Genomic DNA, 12,618 nt, shown 5'->3' with positions numbered 1-12,618 from the left:
ATTTGCAAGAGGGGGCAGGGCGAAGTGAGGTGGTGTCAGATGTACACAGACGCCACAGAGCACCTCAGTACCCACTGGCCATGAAGGGGGACCCTGTAGAGCCCAACAACTCACTGCTGGGAGAAATGACCCCCAGGTGACATGCAGAGGAGATATAAATTTAGATATATAATGTATTATATATTTTATTATATAAAATAAAACTGTAAAAAAGTTCTCATGTTCGACAATGTTGAACTTTATTGGCCATGTGTTACGCCAGGATCCGGTGTGGTCGCTGCTACCCAGGTTGCCATGGCGTTCGTCGCTCGTTGATGACGCAAACGGTGCCGCACAGCAGGAGCTTCAGTCATGGCGGCAGAAGGTGCAGAGATGGGCGGCAGTGGGGATGTAGTGTCGGAGCAAGGTACGCTTATGCTAAATTATTTCTAATCGCATTAGCGAAAGATCGGTGCATTTCTTTTTGAGGCAAGTAATCGATGTAGAATAAAACATGAAGTAAGTTTCCTGTACGAATCACTAGCCACGGCTAGGTTAGGCAAAAGTGATGTGAAGTAGACACAGCCGCTGTTCGTCAGAGTAGTAGCTACTACTACTACTAGTAGCACGTTTCCTCCCGGACAGCGTCCTGCTTCTAGAGTGATCGGACTAACACTGCCTTGGAGATGTAATAGATGGACAGAAGACGGTCGCCTCTGTGTTTTTTTTCCCTGCACTGCAGTTCATTCGGGCACGTCGTTTTGTCCGCGTTTTATCATGTAGGCGAGCTGCGTGTTACGTAAAACACACTGTTTTTATGCGGTTTCCCTCCCAATCGTTTACTCGCGGAAGTTCGTAAAGTGTGTACACAAAAAGCGAACGTGTGTTCTTTGAGGTTCCTCCTTTCGTGCAGTGAACTTGAGGCGCCTCGGTTTTCGTGAATAGACTGAGGCTGCTGTCCCGCGAGCCTCCGTCACTCCGTCCCGCGCGCGCGCCCCGCCGGAGCTCGACGTTGCGCTCTTACAACACGCTGTTGGAAAAAAAATATATAACTAAGGCCCTAATTATAATTGAGCGAGTAGCTGCAGAGGATATATAATTTAACGAGAAGTAGTGAGCTCAATACAATATCATATTGAATATGAGGCTCAGCTCAGAGCCGGAAGGCACGTGTCGGTTCGGTGAGTTCGCGCCGCTTCTCCTGCAGTCAGTGCTGCTTGGATAATATAATTCTTTTGCCACATTCTTCTACCGCTTCTTCATTTCTTCCTCATTTGTGGCCTAATTATAGACCCCCCCCCCACACACACACACACACACACACACTCTCTTTCTCTCTCTCTCTCTCTCTCTCTCTCTCTCTTCCGGCCCTTGCGAAGGTTGTGCGTCCCCCCGAAGCCCTTCGTAAGTCGAGCGCTCGTAAACCGAAGATACGATTGCCATACGTTTTAAAGGGACACATTTGTTATGCGTTCCTCAGCCAAAAAAAAAGAGAAAAATGCCGCCCATTTAGCCTAAAATATGCCCAGATCCGTCCAAAACAGTTAGTAGTTCAGGTTAGTTAACAAGGCAGTTTCCCTTGTAGTGCTGTGCTGCTGTCTGTACTTCTTCACACATGATATGAAATGTGATATGATGCTCACGGTTTATGTAGTGATTCAAGGTTTAATGTAAAAATAGTTTAAAAAAAAAAAACAGCAAGGACCAAAGAAATCAACGAAAACAATGCAGATGAATTTGCTTTGCGCTCAAAATCCAAATTTGATCTCCCCAAAAACAAAAGTACATTCACATTTATTCGTGTAGTTGATGCTTTTCTCCAAAGCAACTTTGCTTTGTTAAGCTGCTTAGAGTCATTTATGTTTTTATGCAGCTGGGCAATTTTACAATAAGTACCTTGATCCAGGGTACTACAGCTGGAGGTGGGATTCGAACCTATGACCTTTGGGTCCAAAGGCAGCAGCTTTAACCACGGTGCAACCAACTGTCCGTAGGAGTAGTAAATGAAACCATAAACCTAAGTTCTCAGACTGAATTCTCGTACCTCCGGGGACTGGTAATAACTGTACACACATCTTAATTTTCTCCTCTAGTGGGGCTCCTGTTTATTTTGTTGGAATATATTGTCTTTGTATTGTATTATGCTACGCTTCCTTAGTTTAAAATGGTAGAAAATGTTTCCAGTTATTTTAGTACCATATTGGAAAATAAGATTCATTCTGAAAGTAAAATTCTGCATGGCTGACCACTGCAAAATTTTATAAATTTTTACAAATGTATTGCTTCAAGCTAATACATTATTGATCGCTGTAACCATAAACATTTTACCTGAGTGCATAATAACGTTTGATACCCTGTGCCACATCCCCTTTGACCTTACTCTTTAGGGATGAAATCCTGGTTAGGGCTATTTCTTTCTCATATGAAAGGTTCCTTTCTTGAGGTGCCCTCTGCTTGACCAAAGTATTTACCCAGAACTGATAAACAGTATAGTCTGCTATATAAATGGGTAAATCATTGTATCTATCTGTCATTCTCGGCTGGTTTGAGCAAAGATGTGCAAAACAAGTTAATATTTTTTTTCTTTTCAGAAACTCCTGCGACATCAGAGGTCATGACCACTGAAGTGGCCGATGCCCCCCAGTTGGTGCAGGAAGCTGCCGAGGAGGAGGAGAGCACTGCGGCAGCACAGTACCCCACAGTCCTGGAGGAGGGTGATGAAGAGGAAGAGGGGGAGCTCCCAGCAGATTTTGATAGGCTGTGGAGAGTGGCCCATGAAAATCCACTAGAGTTCTCTAGCTGGACTGACTTGTTGCAGTACTGTGAGCAAGAGGTGCGGGGCAATGAAAAGTAATGGGAAAGAAGGGTTGTGTGAGTCTTCTCTGTAGTGTGATGAATGTGTTGAGGAGGCCATGGCTGGCTCTACGTGAATGGAAATTCTTTTCATGTAGCATCCATGGAACTACAACCGATGTGTGCATTTTATCACAGAGTCACACAACAGCTTCTCGGCGTGCCTTGGGGACATTTCTGATCAGATACCCCCTCTGCTATGGCTACTGGAAGAAGTTTGCTGACCTGGAGAAGCGTGCTGGGAACACAAACCGAGCTCATGAAGTAAGTGGCATGTTTGTGGAGGGTCAAGAAGGATATGGCATTAAAAGGCATTAAAGCATTTTTTATTCATTATGTGAAAGATATTTACAGAACCTAACCCATGAAACACTCAAGATATATGTGTTAAAAGTGACTTTGACATTACAGTCAAAGCTAATTACAAAAAGACTTCTGGTCCCAGTTATGCTCCTAAAATGAGCATCCACATTTATCTAAAATTGTTCCAAAGTTTTTGTTTACTTTACAAGGTTCTTGTGTTGCACAGGTGAGGTGCGCTTCCTTCAACAGCTGAAGTGTGTGTTTGTGTCCATCAGGTGTGCGTGCGAGGTTTGAAGGCCATTCCTCTGAGCGTTGACCTGTGGATCCACTACATAACCCTTCTGCAGGACACTCTGAACATGAACCTGCCAGAGTCTACACAGCACATTCGCAGGTATCCAAATCAAATGGTTCAATGCATCATTCTTGCTTACATTTAATCTTGCATTTTAGGTTTTATTTAACCTATTTAGTTAAAATGTATAATGATCCACATCACTGAACACAGTGCAACGCAATTCAAGACATAATGCAAAGAGACATGGGCGAATCATTACCTTAGCCTTCCTTAACCCTTTCAGTATTGCATTTCATACTGCTGTCTCACTTTCTAACCACTTGCAGCCCTTTCTGTTTTTCTCAGTGCTTTTGAGTCAGCCGTATCGGCGGCGGGTCTGGACTTCCACTCAGACCGGCTGTGGGAGATGTATGCGGACTGGGAGCGAGAGCAAAGTGACCTAAAAGCTGTGACAGCCATCTATGACAGAGTGCTGAGGGTCCCCACACAGCTGTACAGGGGGCATTTTGAGAGGTAGGGCAACGCCTCCCTCCCATCATGCTTGTAGTGCTCTGCTGCTGCCTGCCATTGGCCCAAGTCTGGGCTCTCACAGTGTGTCATAACCTGCAATACACTGTGATGCACTGAACCTGCCTTTACTTTATCATATCACCTTGCAGGATGACAAATTGGTGTTCATGGCTGGCTTACGCACCTCATAAGCGATGTGAGACAGTAAGATTCTGACCACCCCAACAGAATTGTCAAACTAACATGTTCAGGATAATTGCATGTAATGCCACCAGCAGTGTGCTCTGCTCTCAGAGAGACTGTATACAGACATGTTGGTTCTTTTCCATTTATTGCACACATAAAGACAATTCATTTTTGGGGTAATGGTATTCTCTGAACTCCAGCCACAGTAATAAATACAAAGACAGCCAGATGTTAAGGAGAGTCAGTTTTAAAAAAAAAAAAAAACTTGTAAGAGAATGTTAACCCTCCCTCCTTTCCAGGTTTAGGGCTCACCTGACGGCTCATCACCCACAAGACATTCTATCCACTGAGGAAGTAGGGCGACTGCGTGCACAACTGCAGCAGAGTAAAGGGGGTGAGACCAATCCTGAAGAGCCAGAGGAGGAGAAACCCCCAGGGGAGGAGACCCCCAGTGACAACACCAGCATCCAGGATACGGTGAGAGAGCAGGGCAATTTGTCTCAGAGTTTTGCAGGTTGTGCTGTTTAAATTACAGTAATGTCGCATGTTATTGTACCTTGGGGAACTCTCTGAAACTGGATAACTCACTCATTTTATCCGCTTCACCAATTAAGAGCCTGGGAGTAAGAATCTAGTCAAGCCTCAGCTCCCCCCCAGAACACTGATGCCATAACCTGGTCCTGCAGGATCTGCCTTCAGGTCCAAAATCACACTTTTCAGTTTCTGGTCCAAACCCTGGTGACATCCCACCTGAGCTACTGCAAATCCCTCCTGTCTGGTCTTCCTGCCTCCACCATTAAGCCTCTCCAGTTGATACAGATACTGCAGAACTAGTTGTGTTTCACCTGCCAGTGTTCTCCTGTATCTCCTCCCATGTCTCTCTCCACTGGCTGTCTGAGGCTGTGTGTCTCAAGTTCAAGACTATAGTTACAGCCTACAAAAGCATCAGTGAGTCTGCCCCCCAGTATCTACAAGACCTCATCACTCTGCTCCAGCCAGACTGCTATGGTCTGAAAGCTTTGTCTGCTCGGTGGCCCCATGCAAAAGAGGTCCAAAGTCAAGTGCCCATAGGTTCTCAGTTCTGGCTCCTATGTGGTGTAATGAGCTCCCTCTCACTCAACTGCTGAATCCCTCTCAACATTCAAGAAGAGTCTCAAAGCATCTCTTTTGAATCCACTTCTATAATGACCTACTGGCACTGTAGATATTCTTTGGTGGAAAAAGTACTTTCTGCCTGTTATACATGCTGTTCTTATACTGTTTGGTAAATCGTGGTATTGTACTCATTTTATTTTGTGAATCTCATGTTTTTGTTTCCCCCGTCTGTTGATGAAATTCACTTTTGTTTACTCTGAGTTGTACATCGCTTCAGAGAAAAGCACCTGCTAAATGGAGGAACTGTAAAGGGCTTGCGCTTGATCAGTGATTGAGTTGTTTGTTTTTGTTTTCTTGCAGGAGGAAGATGTGCAGAAAATGCAAGAACTGTTGTTAGCGGACAGACAGAAAATCTACCAGCAGAATGAGATGGAAGTAGGGAAGCGGTGGGCCTTTGAGGAAGCGGTGAGTTTTTTTACTGGTTGTGGTCCAGAAGTGTTTAGTTTAAATCTCAGTAAGATGGTATTGATTAAGATAACATTGTTTGTACTCTTGTACCTCCTGTTACATACATCTGTTACAAATTTCCAGAGACACAGTTTCCCAGTTCATTTTTTAACATTGCCGTTTTATTTTCTAAAATTCCTCTGTGGTAGAGAAAAATACTCTGCATTTCTGCTTGCTGCCATTGGATGGCAGAAAGATGCTCTCAGACAGAATAGAAACTCGAATGTCACTTTCAGGGAGTGGGGAGTAGGAAGTTTGCAATGAATTTTTGATTCATTTTAGCTTTGTCTGATGCTTTTAACAGTAGCAACTGATGTGGATGTCAGACTTGTTACGTCGTGCACTTCTGTGTGCACTAGGTTCCTTAGATGAACCATTCCTACAGTCATCACTCCCATCTTTTAGTTGATCCTCTTTTTTAAAAAAAAAATGCTTCTGTTGTTAGAGGAAAAAAAATCATCCATTGTAAATTTGTAAGAGCTCACGTTCCTGCAGTCACAGCATATCATAAGTAGGTGTTAATGATATTAATGTGTAGCTTATTAGCAGAGATTTTTTTTATGGAGTCTGGCATGCCTGTTTGTCCCTTGTTCTGCGATCTAAAAGTTTTCTTCATTGTACACCTCATGCCCTAAACGTGTACTCATCTGTCATGCCTCTGTTCACCTCCAGATCAAGAGGCCTTATTTCCACGTTAAGCCCCTGGACAGGGCTCAATTGAAAGCATGGCACACCTACTTGGACTGGGAAATAAGTGAAGCAGAGCAGCAAGCCCAGGAAGGTGCAGTCAGGGGGGCAGAGGCACAGACCAGTAGCTGTGCAGGACGTGAGCGTGTGCTGATTCTGTTTGAGCGCTGCCTGATCGCCTGTGCTCTGTACGAGGAGTTCTGGACCAAGGTGAGCACATTGGGAGCTACTGCGTTGTCAGAGTGCATGTATTATTGATTGATCAGAACAGTGTAGCAGTCCTGCAGACTTACTGTTTCAGGTTGCTTTTCAGGAAAATTTTCAGAATGCAGTGGGTAAAAGGAATAGAGTAAACATGTGTCACCTTGCTGATCTGTGCCTGCATTGCAGTATGTGCGGTACCTGGAGCCGCAGAGTGTGGAAGAGGCACGTAACGTGTATCGCCGTGCCTGTGAAGTCCATCTGTCGCACAAACATAACATGCACCTGCAGTGGGCCACCTTTGAAGAGAGGCACGGTAAGAGAGAGGTTCCAACACTACACTGCAAAGGCCTAAACCCCATGGCTAACGTAGGAATTTGGCAACAGTTTACATTCTCATTCCAGTTTACCCCTTAATTTGGCAACAGGGGGGTGTTGCTCTCCATTCTCTGCCCATCCTCTCTGAACTCCTGAAAGCACCCAGTTTGTATCCAGCATGTTGTGCGTTGCAGTGCTTTCCTGCCAGCACTGTAAATCTTTCTTGCTGCCCGTCCTGTCATGCTCAGGCAACATTACTGAAGCAAGGCGTGTACTGAAGAATCTGGAGCAGGCCATGCCAGGCCTGGCAATGGTGCGCTTGCGGAGGGTAGGGCTGGAGCGCCGCACAGGCCGACTAGACCAGGCGGAGGAGTTGCTGCGGGAGGCAGTGCTCCAAAGCAAGGAAACACCCACCCTCCATGCTTTCTACTCCATCAAACTGGCCAGGTTCCTTCTGAAGCTCTCAAAGAACTCAGCCAAGGCCAGGACTGTGTTGCTGGAAGCTATAGAGATCAGCCCAGTAAGTCTATATTTCTAGGGAGATGGTACCGGAGTGAATATACAGTGCCCTCCACTAATATTGGCATCCTTGGTAAATATGAGCAAAGAAGGCTGTGAAAAATTGTCTTTATTGTTTAACATTTTGATCTTTTGTTAAAAAAATTCACAAAAATACTCTGCTGTCATGGATATCAAACAATTGCAAACACAACACAGGTTTATCCAACAAAAAAAATCTTTGTTAAATACATGTGTGGCACAATTATTGGCACCCTTTTAGTCAATACTTTGTGCTACCTCCCTTTGCCAAGATAAGAGCTCTGAGTCTTCTCCTATAATCCCTGATGAGGTTGGAGAATGCATGGCTAGGGATCTGAGACCATTCCTCCATACAGAATCTCTTCAGATCCTTCAAATTTCGAGGTCGACGCTGGTGGACTCTCCTCTTCAGTTCACCCCACAGGTTTTCTATGGGGTTCAAGTCAGGGGACTGGGATGACCATGGCAGGATCTTGATTTTGTGGTCAGTAAACCATTTTTGTGTTGATTTTGATGTATGTTTTGGATCATTGTCCTGCTGGAAGATCCAACCACAGCCCATTTTAAGCTTTCTGGCAGAGGCAGTCAGGTTTTCATTTAATATCTGTTGATATTTGATAGAGTCCATGATGCCATGTATCCTAACAAAATGTCCAGGTCCTCTGGCAGAAAAACATCCCCAAAACATTAAAGAGCCACCACCATATTTAACCGTGGGTATGAGGTACTTTTCCATATGGCTACTTCTCCATGTGTAGCAAACCCATCTCTGATGTTGCCAAAAAGCTCTATTTTGGTTTCATCTGACCATAGAACCTGATCCCATATGAAATTCCATTAGTGTCTGGCAAATTGAAGACGCTCGAGTTTGTTTTTGGATGAGAGTAGAGGCTTTTTTCTTGAAACCTTCCAAACGACTTGTGCTGGTGTAGGTGACATCAGATTGTACTTTTGGAGACTTTCTGACCCCAAGATGCAACTAACTTCTGCAATTCTCCAGCTGTGATCCTTGGAGATTTTTTTTGGCCACTTGAACCATCCTCTTCACAGTGCGTTGAGACAATATAGACACACGTCCATTTCCAGGTTAATTCATTACATTTCCAGTTGACTGGAACTTCTTAATTATTGCCCTGATGGTGGAAATGGGCATTTTCAATGCTTTTTCTATTTTCTTATAGCCACTTCCCATTTTCTGAAGCTGAACAACCTTTTGTTGCACATCACAGCTTTATTCTTTGGTCTTACCCATTGCGATGAATGACTAAGGGAATTTGGCATATGTCTTACCTCATATTTATACCCCTGTGAAACAGGAAGTCATAATTGAACAATTTCCTGTTCCTAGTCACCCAGGTGTACTAAAAAATCTAAAATATCTTTGGGAATATACTTCAAATATATTTTTCTTCTATGCATTCATAGAGGTGCTACTAATTGTGCCACACATATTTAACAAAGATTTTTCTGTTGGATAAACCTGTGTTGTGTTCGCAACTGTTTGATATTCATGAGAGCCAAAGTATTTTTGTGAATTTTTTTAACAAAAGATCAAAACATTAAACAATAAAGACAATTTTTTCACAGCCTTCTTTGCTCATATTTATCAAGGGTACTAATATTAGTGGAGGGCACTGTAGTATTAGACATTTTGGCTTTTCTGAGATGGTGCTGTGTGAGACAGAAGGGCTTGGGACTGCTGTAATTACTGCAGGTTGCCATAAGTCACGTGTCATAAGTGGAGAACCTGTACTAGACTTTAAGATGAAGAATTCTCAAGCGAATATCCACGAATATCTATATATTCCAGGGTTGGCAACACAAATGAGGTATCCGTAATGTCCGCCAAACCCCTCTCTCCACGCCTTTTCACTCTTCTCCTTCATATATACAGGACAACAGCAAGCTGCATATGAACCTCTTGGAGCTGGAGGTGGCTGGAGACCCGCGTGGTAATGGCACCGGGGTGCAACAGTGTGTGAGCCGAGCCCTGGAGGCCCCTCTTTCTCCCCACACCAAACTTCTCTTTTCCCAGCGGGGTCTGCAGTTTGCTGAGGACTTTGGAGCCACGGTGCAGAGGTGTGCTCAGTGTTATAGTGGCATGTGGTCTTTGTCAGCGACAACCATTTGCAGCCTGTGCCTCAAACAAGCTGTGTCTTTTCTCTTTCCCAGTGTCCTCACTGTGTACGATGAACACCAGAAGCTGCTGAAGGAACTTGGCAATAAGAAGCGCAGTGCTGAAAATGGGTAAGCTAGGGACAATGGACACAAAGGTTGACAAATTGGCTGCACTACACTCTCTCTGTGTTCTCTTTTCTCTGTTGCTTATTTTGAAATGTGGTTTTTGACGTACTTTTCTCCGGACATCCTGCAGGGATAATGATGACCCTGAAAAGATGAGCAAACTGGAGGAGAGCTCTGCAGTCCCAGCACCTTCTATGGCCACTCCTCCAGCTGTACCTCCCATGCCCATGACCACACCTCCTCCTCCCATGATGGGCGGAGACATGAGCGGTTCGCACTCTGCATACGGCTATGGAGGCTGGTATCAGGTACAGAATGTTTAATATATTCTGTATAATAGTCTAGTCACGATTATTTAAGAATGTTGCTTGTTTTGACATTTTCCACAACCATCTTCTTTTTCTTTCCATCAACTTTTACAGCAGCAGCAGTACGGGGGTTATGGCTACCAGAATCCTTGGAACTACAATCAGTACTATCCTCCCAGCTAATGAGAACCTCAGATGACACATGTTAAAAGAAAGTTGCTGACACATTGAACCATTTCATAGTAGCAGTGGTGGAAAAATAACAACCCATAGTGACTCGACTTTGACTTGACCAACAATTTGGATGATGGATTAGTGATTTGTAGATATTCTCCAAGTATGTTTTGCAGACAAATTTAAATTTCCAGTGTGATTTCAGAAATTTTAACTAATTGGTTAGTAATAAGGAAATTGAATTGATCCAAGACTGTACTGAAAAGGTAAACAACCAAAATCATTTTAACAACAACAACACAGGTTATACCGGAGAAGTCACTGAGGAGACGAGAAATGGTGTGACTGTCACTCTTGATTTTATTACTTGTAATTTGGAATATTTTCAGCCTGTATTTCCTTTAAATAGAGCTTTGTCTTAAAAGAATTGCTCAAAATGCATTGTTTCTGTAATGGGAACACAGTGTTGTTTTGTAAGCTGTCTTTTACTATGAGAACAGATCTGTCAATGTTTTGCATCATTCCAAAAGTATGAATCATTTTTATGTGCTATATGTTATAATAAACATGTTTTAAGATTTGAGGCAAGTCAAACTGCATTTGGATATACTATGATGTCAGTGAAAACTTTTTATATTTCCATTGTTTTTTTAAATTGTTGGCATTGTAACATGCTTTGTAGCTTAGCGTCACACAGCTTCACTAAATAATATCTAACCTGTTTTATTTGTCTGTGGTGAGGAAACTGAGCTCAGAATAAAACTGAGTCCTTTTCCTGGTTTATGTTTTTTTTACAGAAGCTTAAATGTGTCACAGGGAATGTTGTAGAAGTTACTCAAAAGTCCAACCCGATTTCCTTTGACTAAATGCCATTCCACTTCTTGTGAGAGCTAGAACTTATATAATCATTGGGGTGAATAAAAACAAAACTCAAAATTGCACAGTTCAGGGTCAGAAGGATGTCTTGTTTTTAAAATCTTCACTTTACAGTTTCATTGTTGCTTGCATATTTTTATATAAATTAAAAATATGAAACCAGGGCTTTTCTGTGATTGTTTAAATTAATGAATTACTTCATTACAGATTGCAAAGTTAGAGAACCACATGTATGTATGCCACACTGACTGCAAACCAACTGAACATTTATTGCTGAAACCCAGTTTTAACATTCTGAAAGTTAAGTTTTGAAATTTTTATCGCTATGACCCATCTGCGTTCCAGCAAAATTTTAAAAATATTAAGAATAAAAATGTGTGAGAAGTATACCATATTTAGATTTAGTCATATCAACTAGAGGTCATTAATTTTTATTAAATTATTAGTTTTCTGAATTTAAGCAATTCTCAATATTTACAAGGTGGTGTTATTTTTCTTCAAGTGCTTTGCTGTTATCTGTTCATGTTTTAAATCCTAGTCAAAGATCAGTGATATCTCTAATTCCTAAATCAGAATTATAAGCTGAATCTTAAGAACATATCGCAGCACAATTTCAAGCTGTCAAAGCTCTTTGTACATAAAGTAGTACATATACATATGCTGAAGTTTTTATTTCTTTACATCAAACATTTAAAAGATTATCATTGGGGCTGAAGCTGTTTTTCCATTGTACTGATTTCATAAGGTTTTGTATTCAAATATCTAAATAAAATCCTGAAATTCTGTATATTTCTGAGAATATTGTCTTTGACTAAAACATCCATTATTGTCCTACTTTGGGGAATCCCTTTGGCTCATGTTTTACAAATTACAATCATATTACAGTAAAATTAATTTTCCCTCATGAGATGACAAAGGAACATAACCCACCCTGAGCAACTTAATAAAAGTCAAGCCAACAAGAAAAAAAAATTGAGGTGTGCTAACTATGCATTGCTGTGGTAAAAATGTCGATGGCACAGTAGGCAGCGTAGTAGTTCAAGCTTCTACATTCGGACCCAAAGGCTTCCGGCTCAAATTCAGTCTCTTGCTGTAGTTCCCTTGATAAAGGTACTTACCCTAAATTGCTCCAGTAAAAATTACCCAAGTGAGGGTAAGAGGTAAATCATTGTAAGGAGCCTGGTGCGGCTAAGCGGCATTGGAGAAAAGCCACAGCTAAATGAATAAATGTGAATGTAAGGAAGCAAGGCCAATAAAGAACAGAGAGGCAGATCTGGACACCACCACCACCATCCCTTCCTTTGCCACATGAAAAATCTGTAATACCCACTATAAGCATAATAAATAAGGAATAAAACCATAATAACTTAAGAAACTTTAGGTTGTATGTTATTTACCTTGAAGCATAGACAACAACGTGTGCATCGGGAGTTTCCCACTTACGACGAGGTCATCAGAACATAATCCCGTCGTAAGTGGAGAATTACCCGCACAGTGAACTGTACTGTACTGCGTTGCGTTCGCAAACGCGAACGTCGG

General features: G+C 42.4%; 1 protein-coding gene across 1 annotated transcript; it reads left to right on the top strand.

The window, feature by feature from the left end:
* Positions 1 to 333: 333 nt before the first annotated feature.
* On the top strand, positions 334 to 11,445 carry LOC108925212 (pre-mRNA-processing factor 39). The gene is made up of 14 exons (XM_018737024.2): positions 334 to 406; positions 2,571 to 2,812; positions 2,971 to 3,096; positions 3,411 to 3,529; positions 3,779 to 3,946; positions 4,429 to 4,606; positions 5,585 to 5,689; positions 6,404 to 6,628; positions 6,809 to 6,935; positions 7,186 to 7,457; positions 9,372 to 9,556; positions 9,650 to 9,724; positions 9,852 to 10,029; positions 10,144 to 11,445. The coding sequence occupies exons 1-14, from the start codon at positions 352 to 354 to the stop codon at positions 10,210 to 10,212; spliced, it is 2,124 nt and encodes a 707-aa protein (XP_018592540.1). The 5' UTR covers positions 334 to 351; the 3' UTR covers positions 10,213 to 11,445.
* The last annotated feature ends 1,173 nt before the right edge of the window (positions 11,446 to 12,618 follow it).

The sequence above is a fragment of the Scleropages formosus genome, chromosome 13 (assembly GCF_900964775.1).
Source record: "Scleropages formosus chromosome 13, fSclFor1.1, whole genome shotgun sequence".
In the NCBI taxonomy this organism is placed as follows: domain Eukaryota; kingdom Metazoa; phylum Chordata; class Actinopteri; order Osteoglossiformes; family Osteoglossidae; genus Scleropages; species Scleropages formosus.
Note: the sequence above shows the minus strand (reverse complement) of the source record. Positions and strands in the feature narration are given on the sequence as shown.

What these genes read in the sequence shown, in the direction of transcription:
- LOC108925212 (XM_018737024.2), top strand. Translation starts at nt 352, where the DNA reads ATGGCGGCAGAAGGTGCAGAGATGGGCGGCAGTGGGGATGTAGTGTCG. An exon ending in TACAGGGGGCATTTTGAGAG is followed by an intron (nt 3,947 to 4,428) that starts GTAGGGCAACGC and finishes CCTCCTTTCCAG; the next exon opens with GTTTAGGGCTCACCTGACGG. An exon ending in GCTATGGAGGCTGGTATCAG is followed by an intron (nt 10,030 to 10,143) that starts GTACAGAATGTT and finishes CAACTTTTACAG; the next exon opens with CAGCAGCAGTACGGGGGTTA.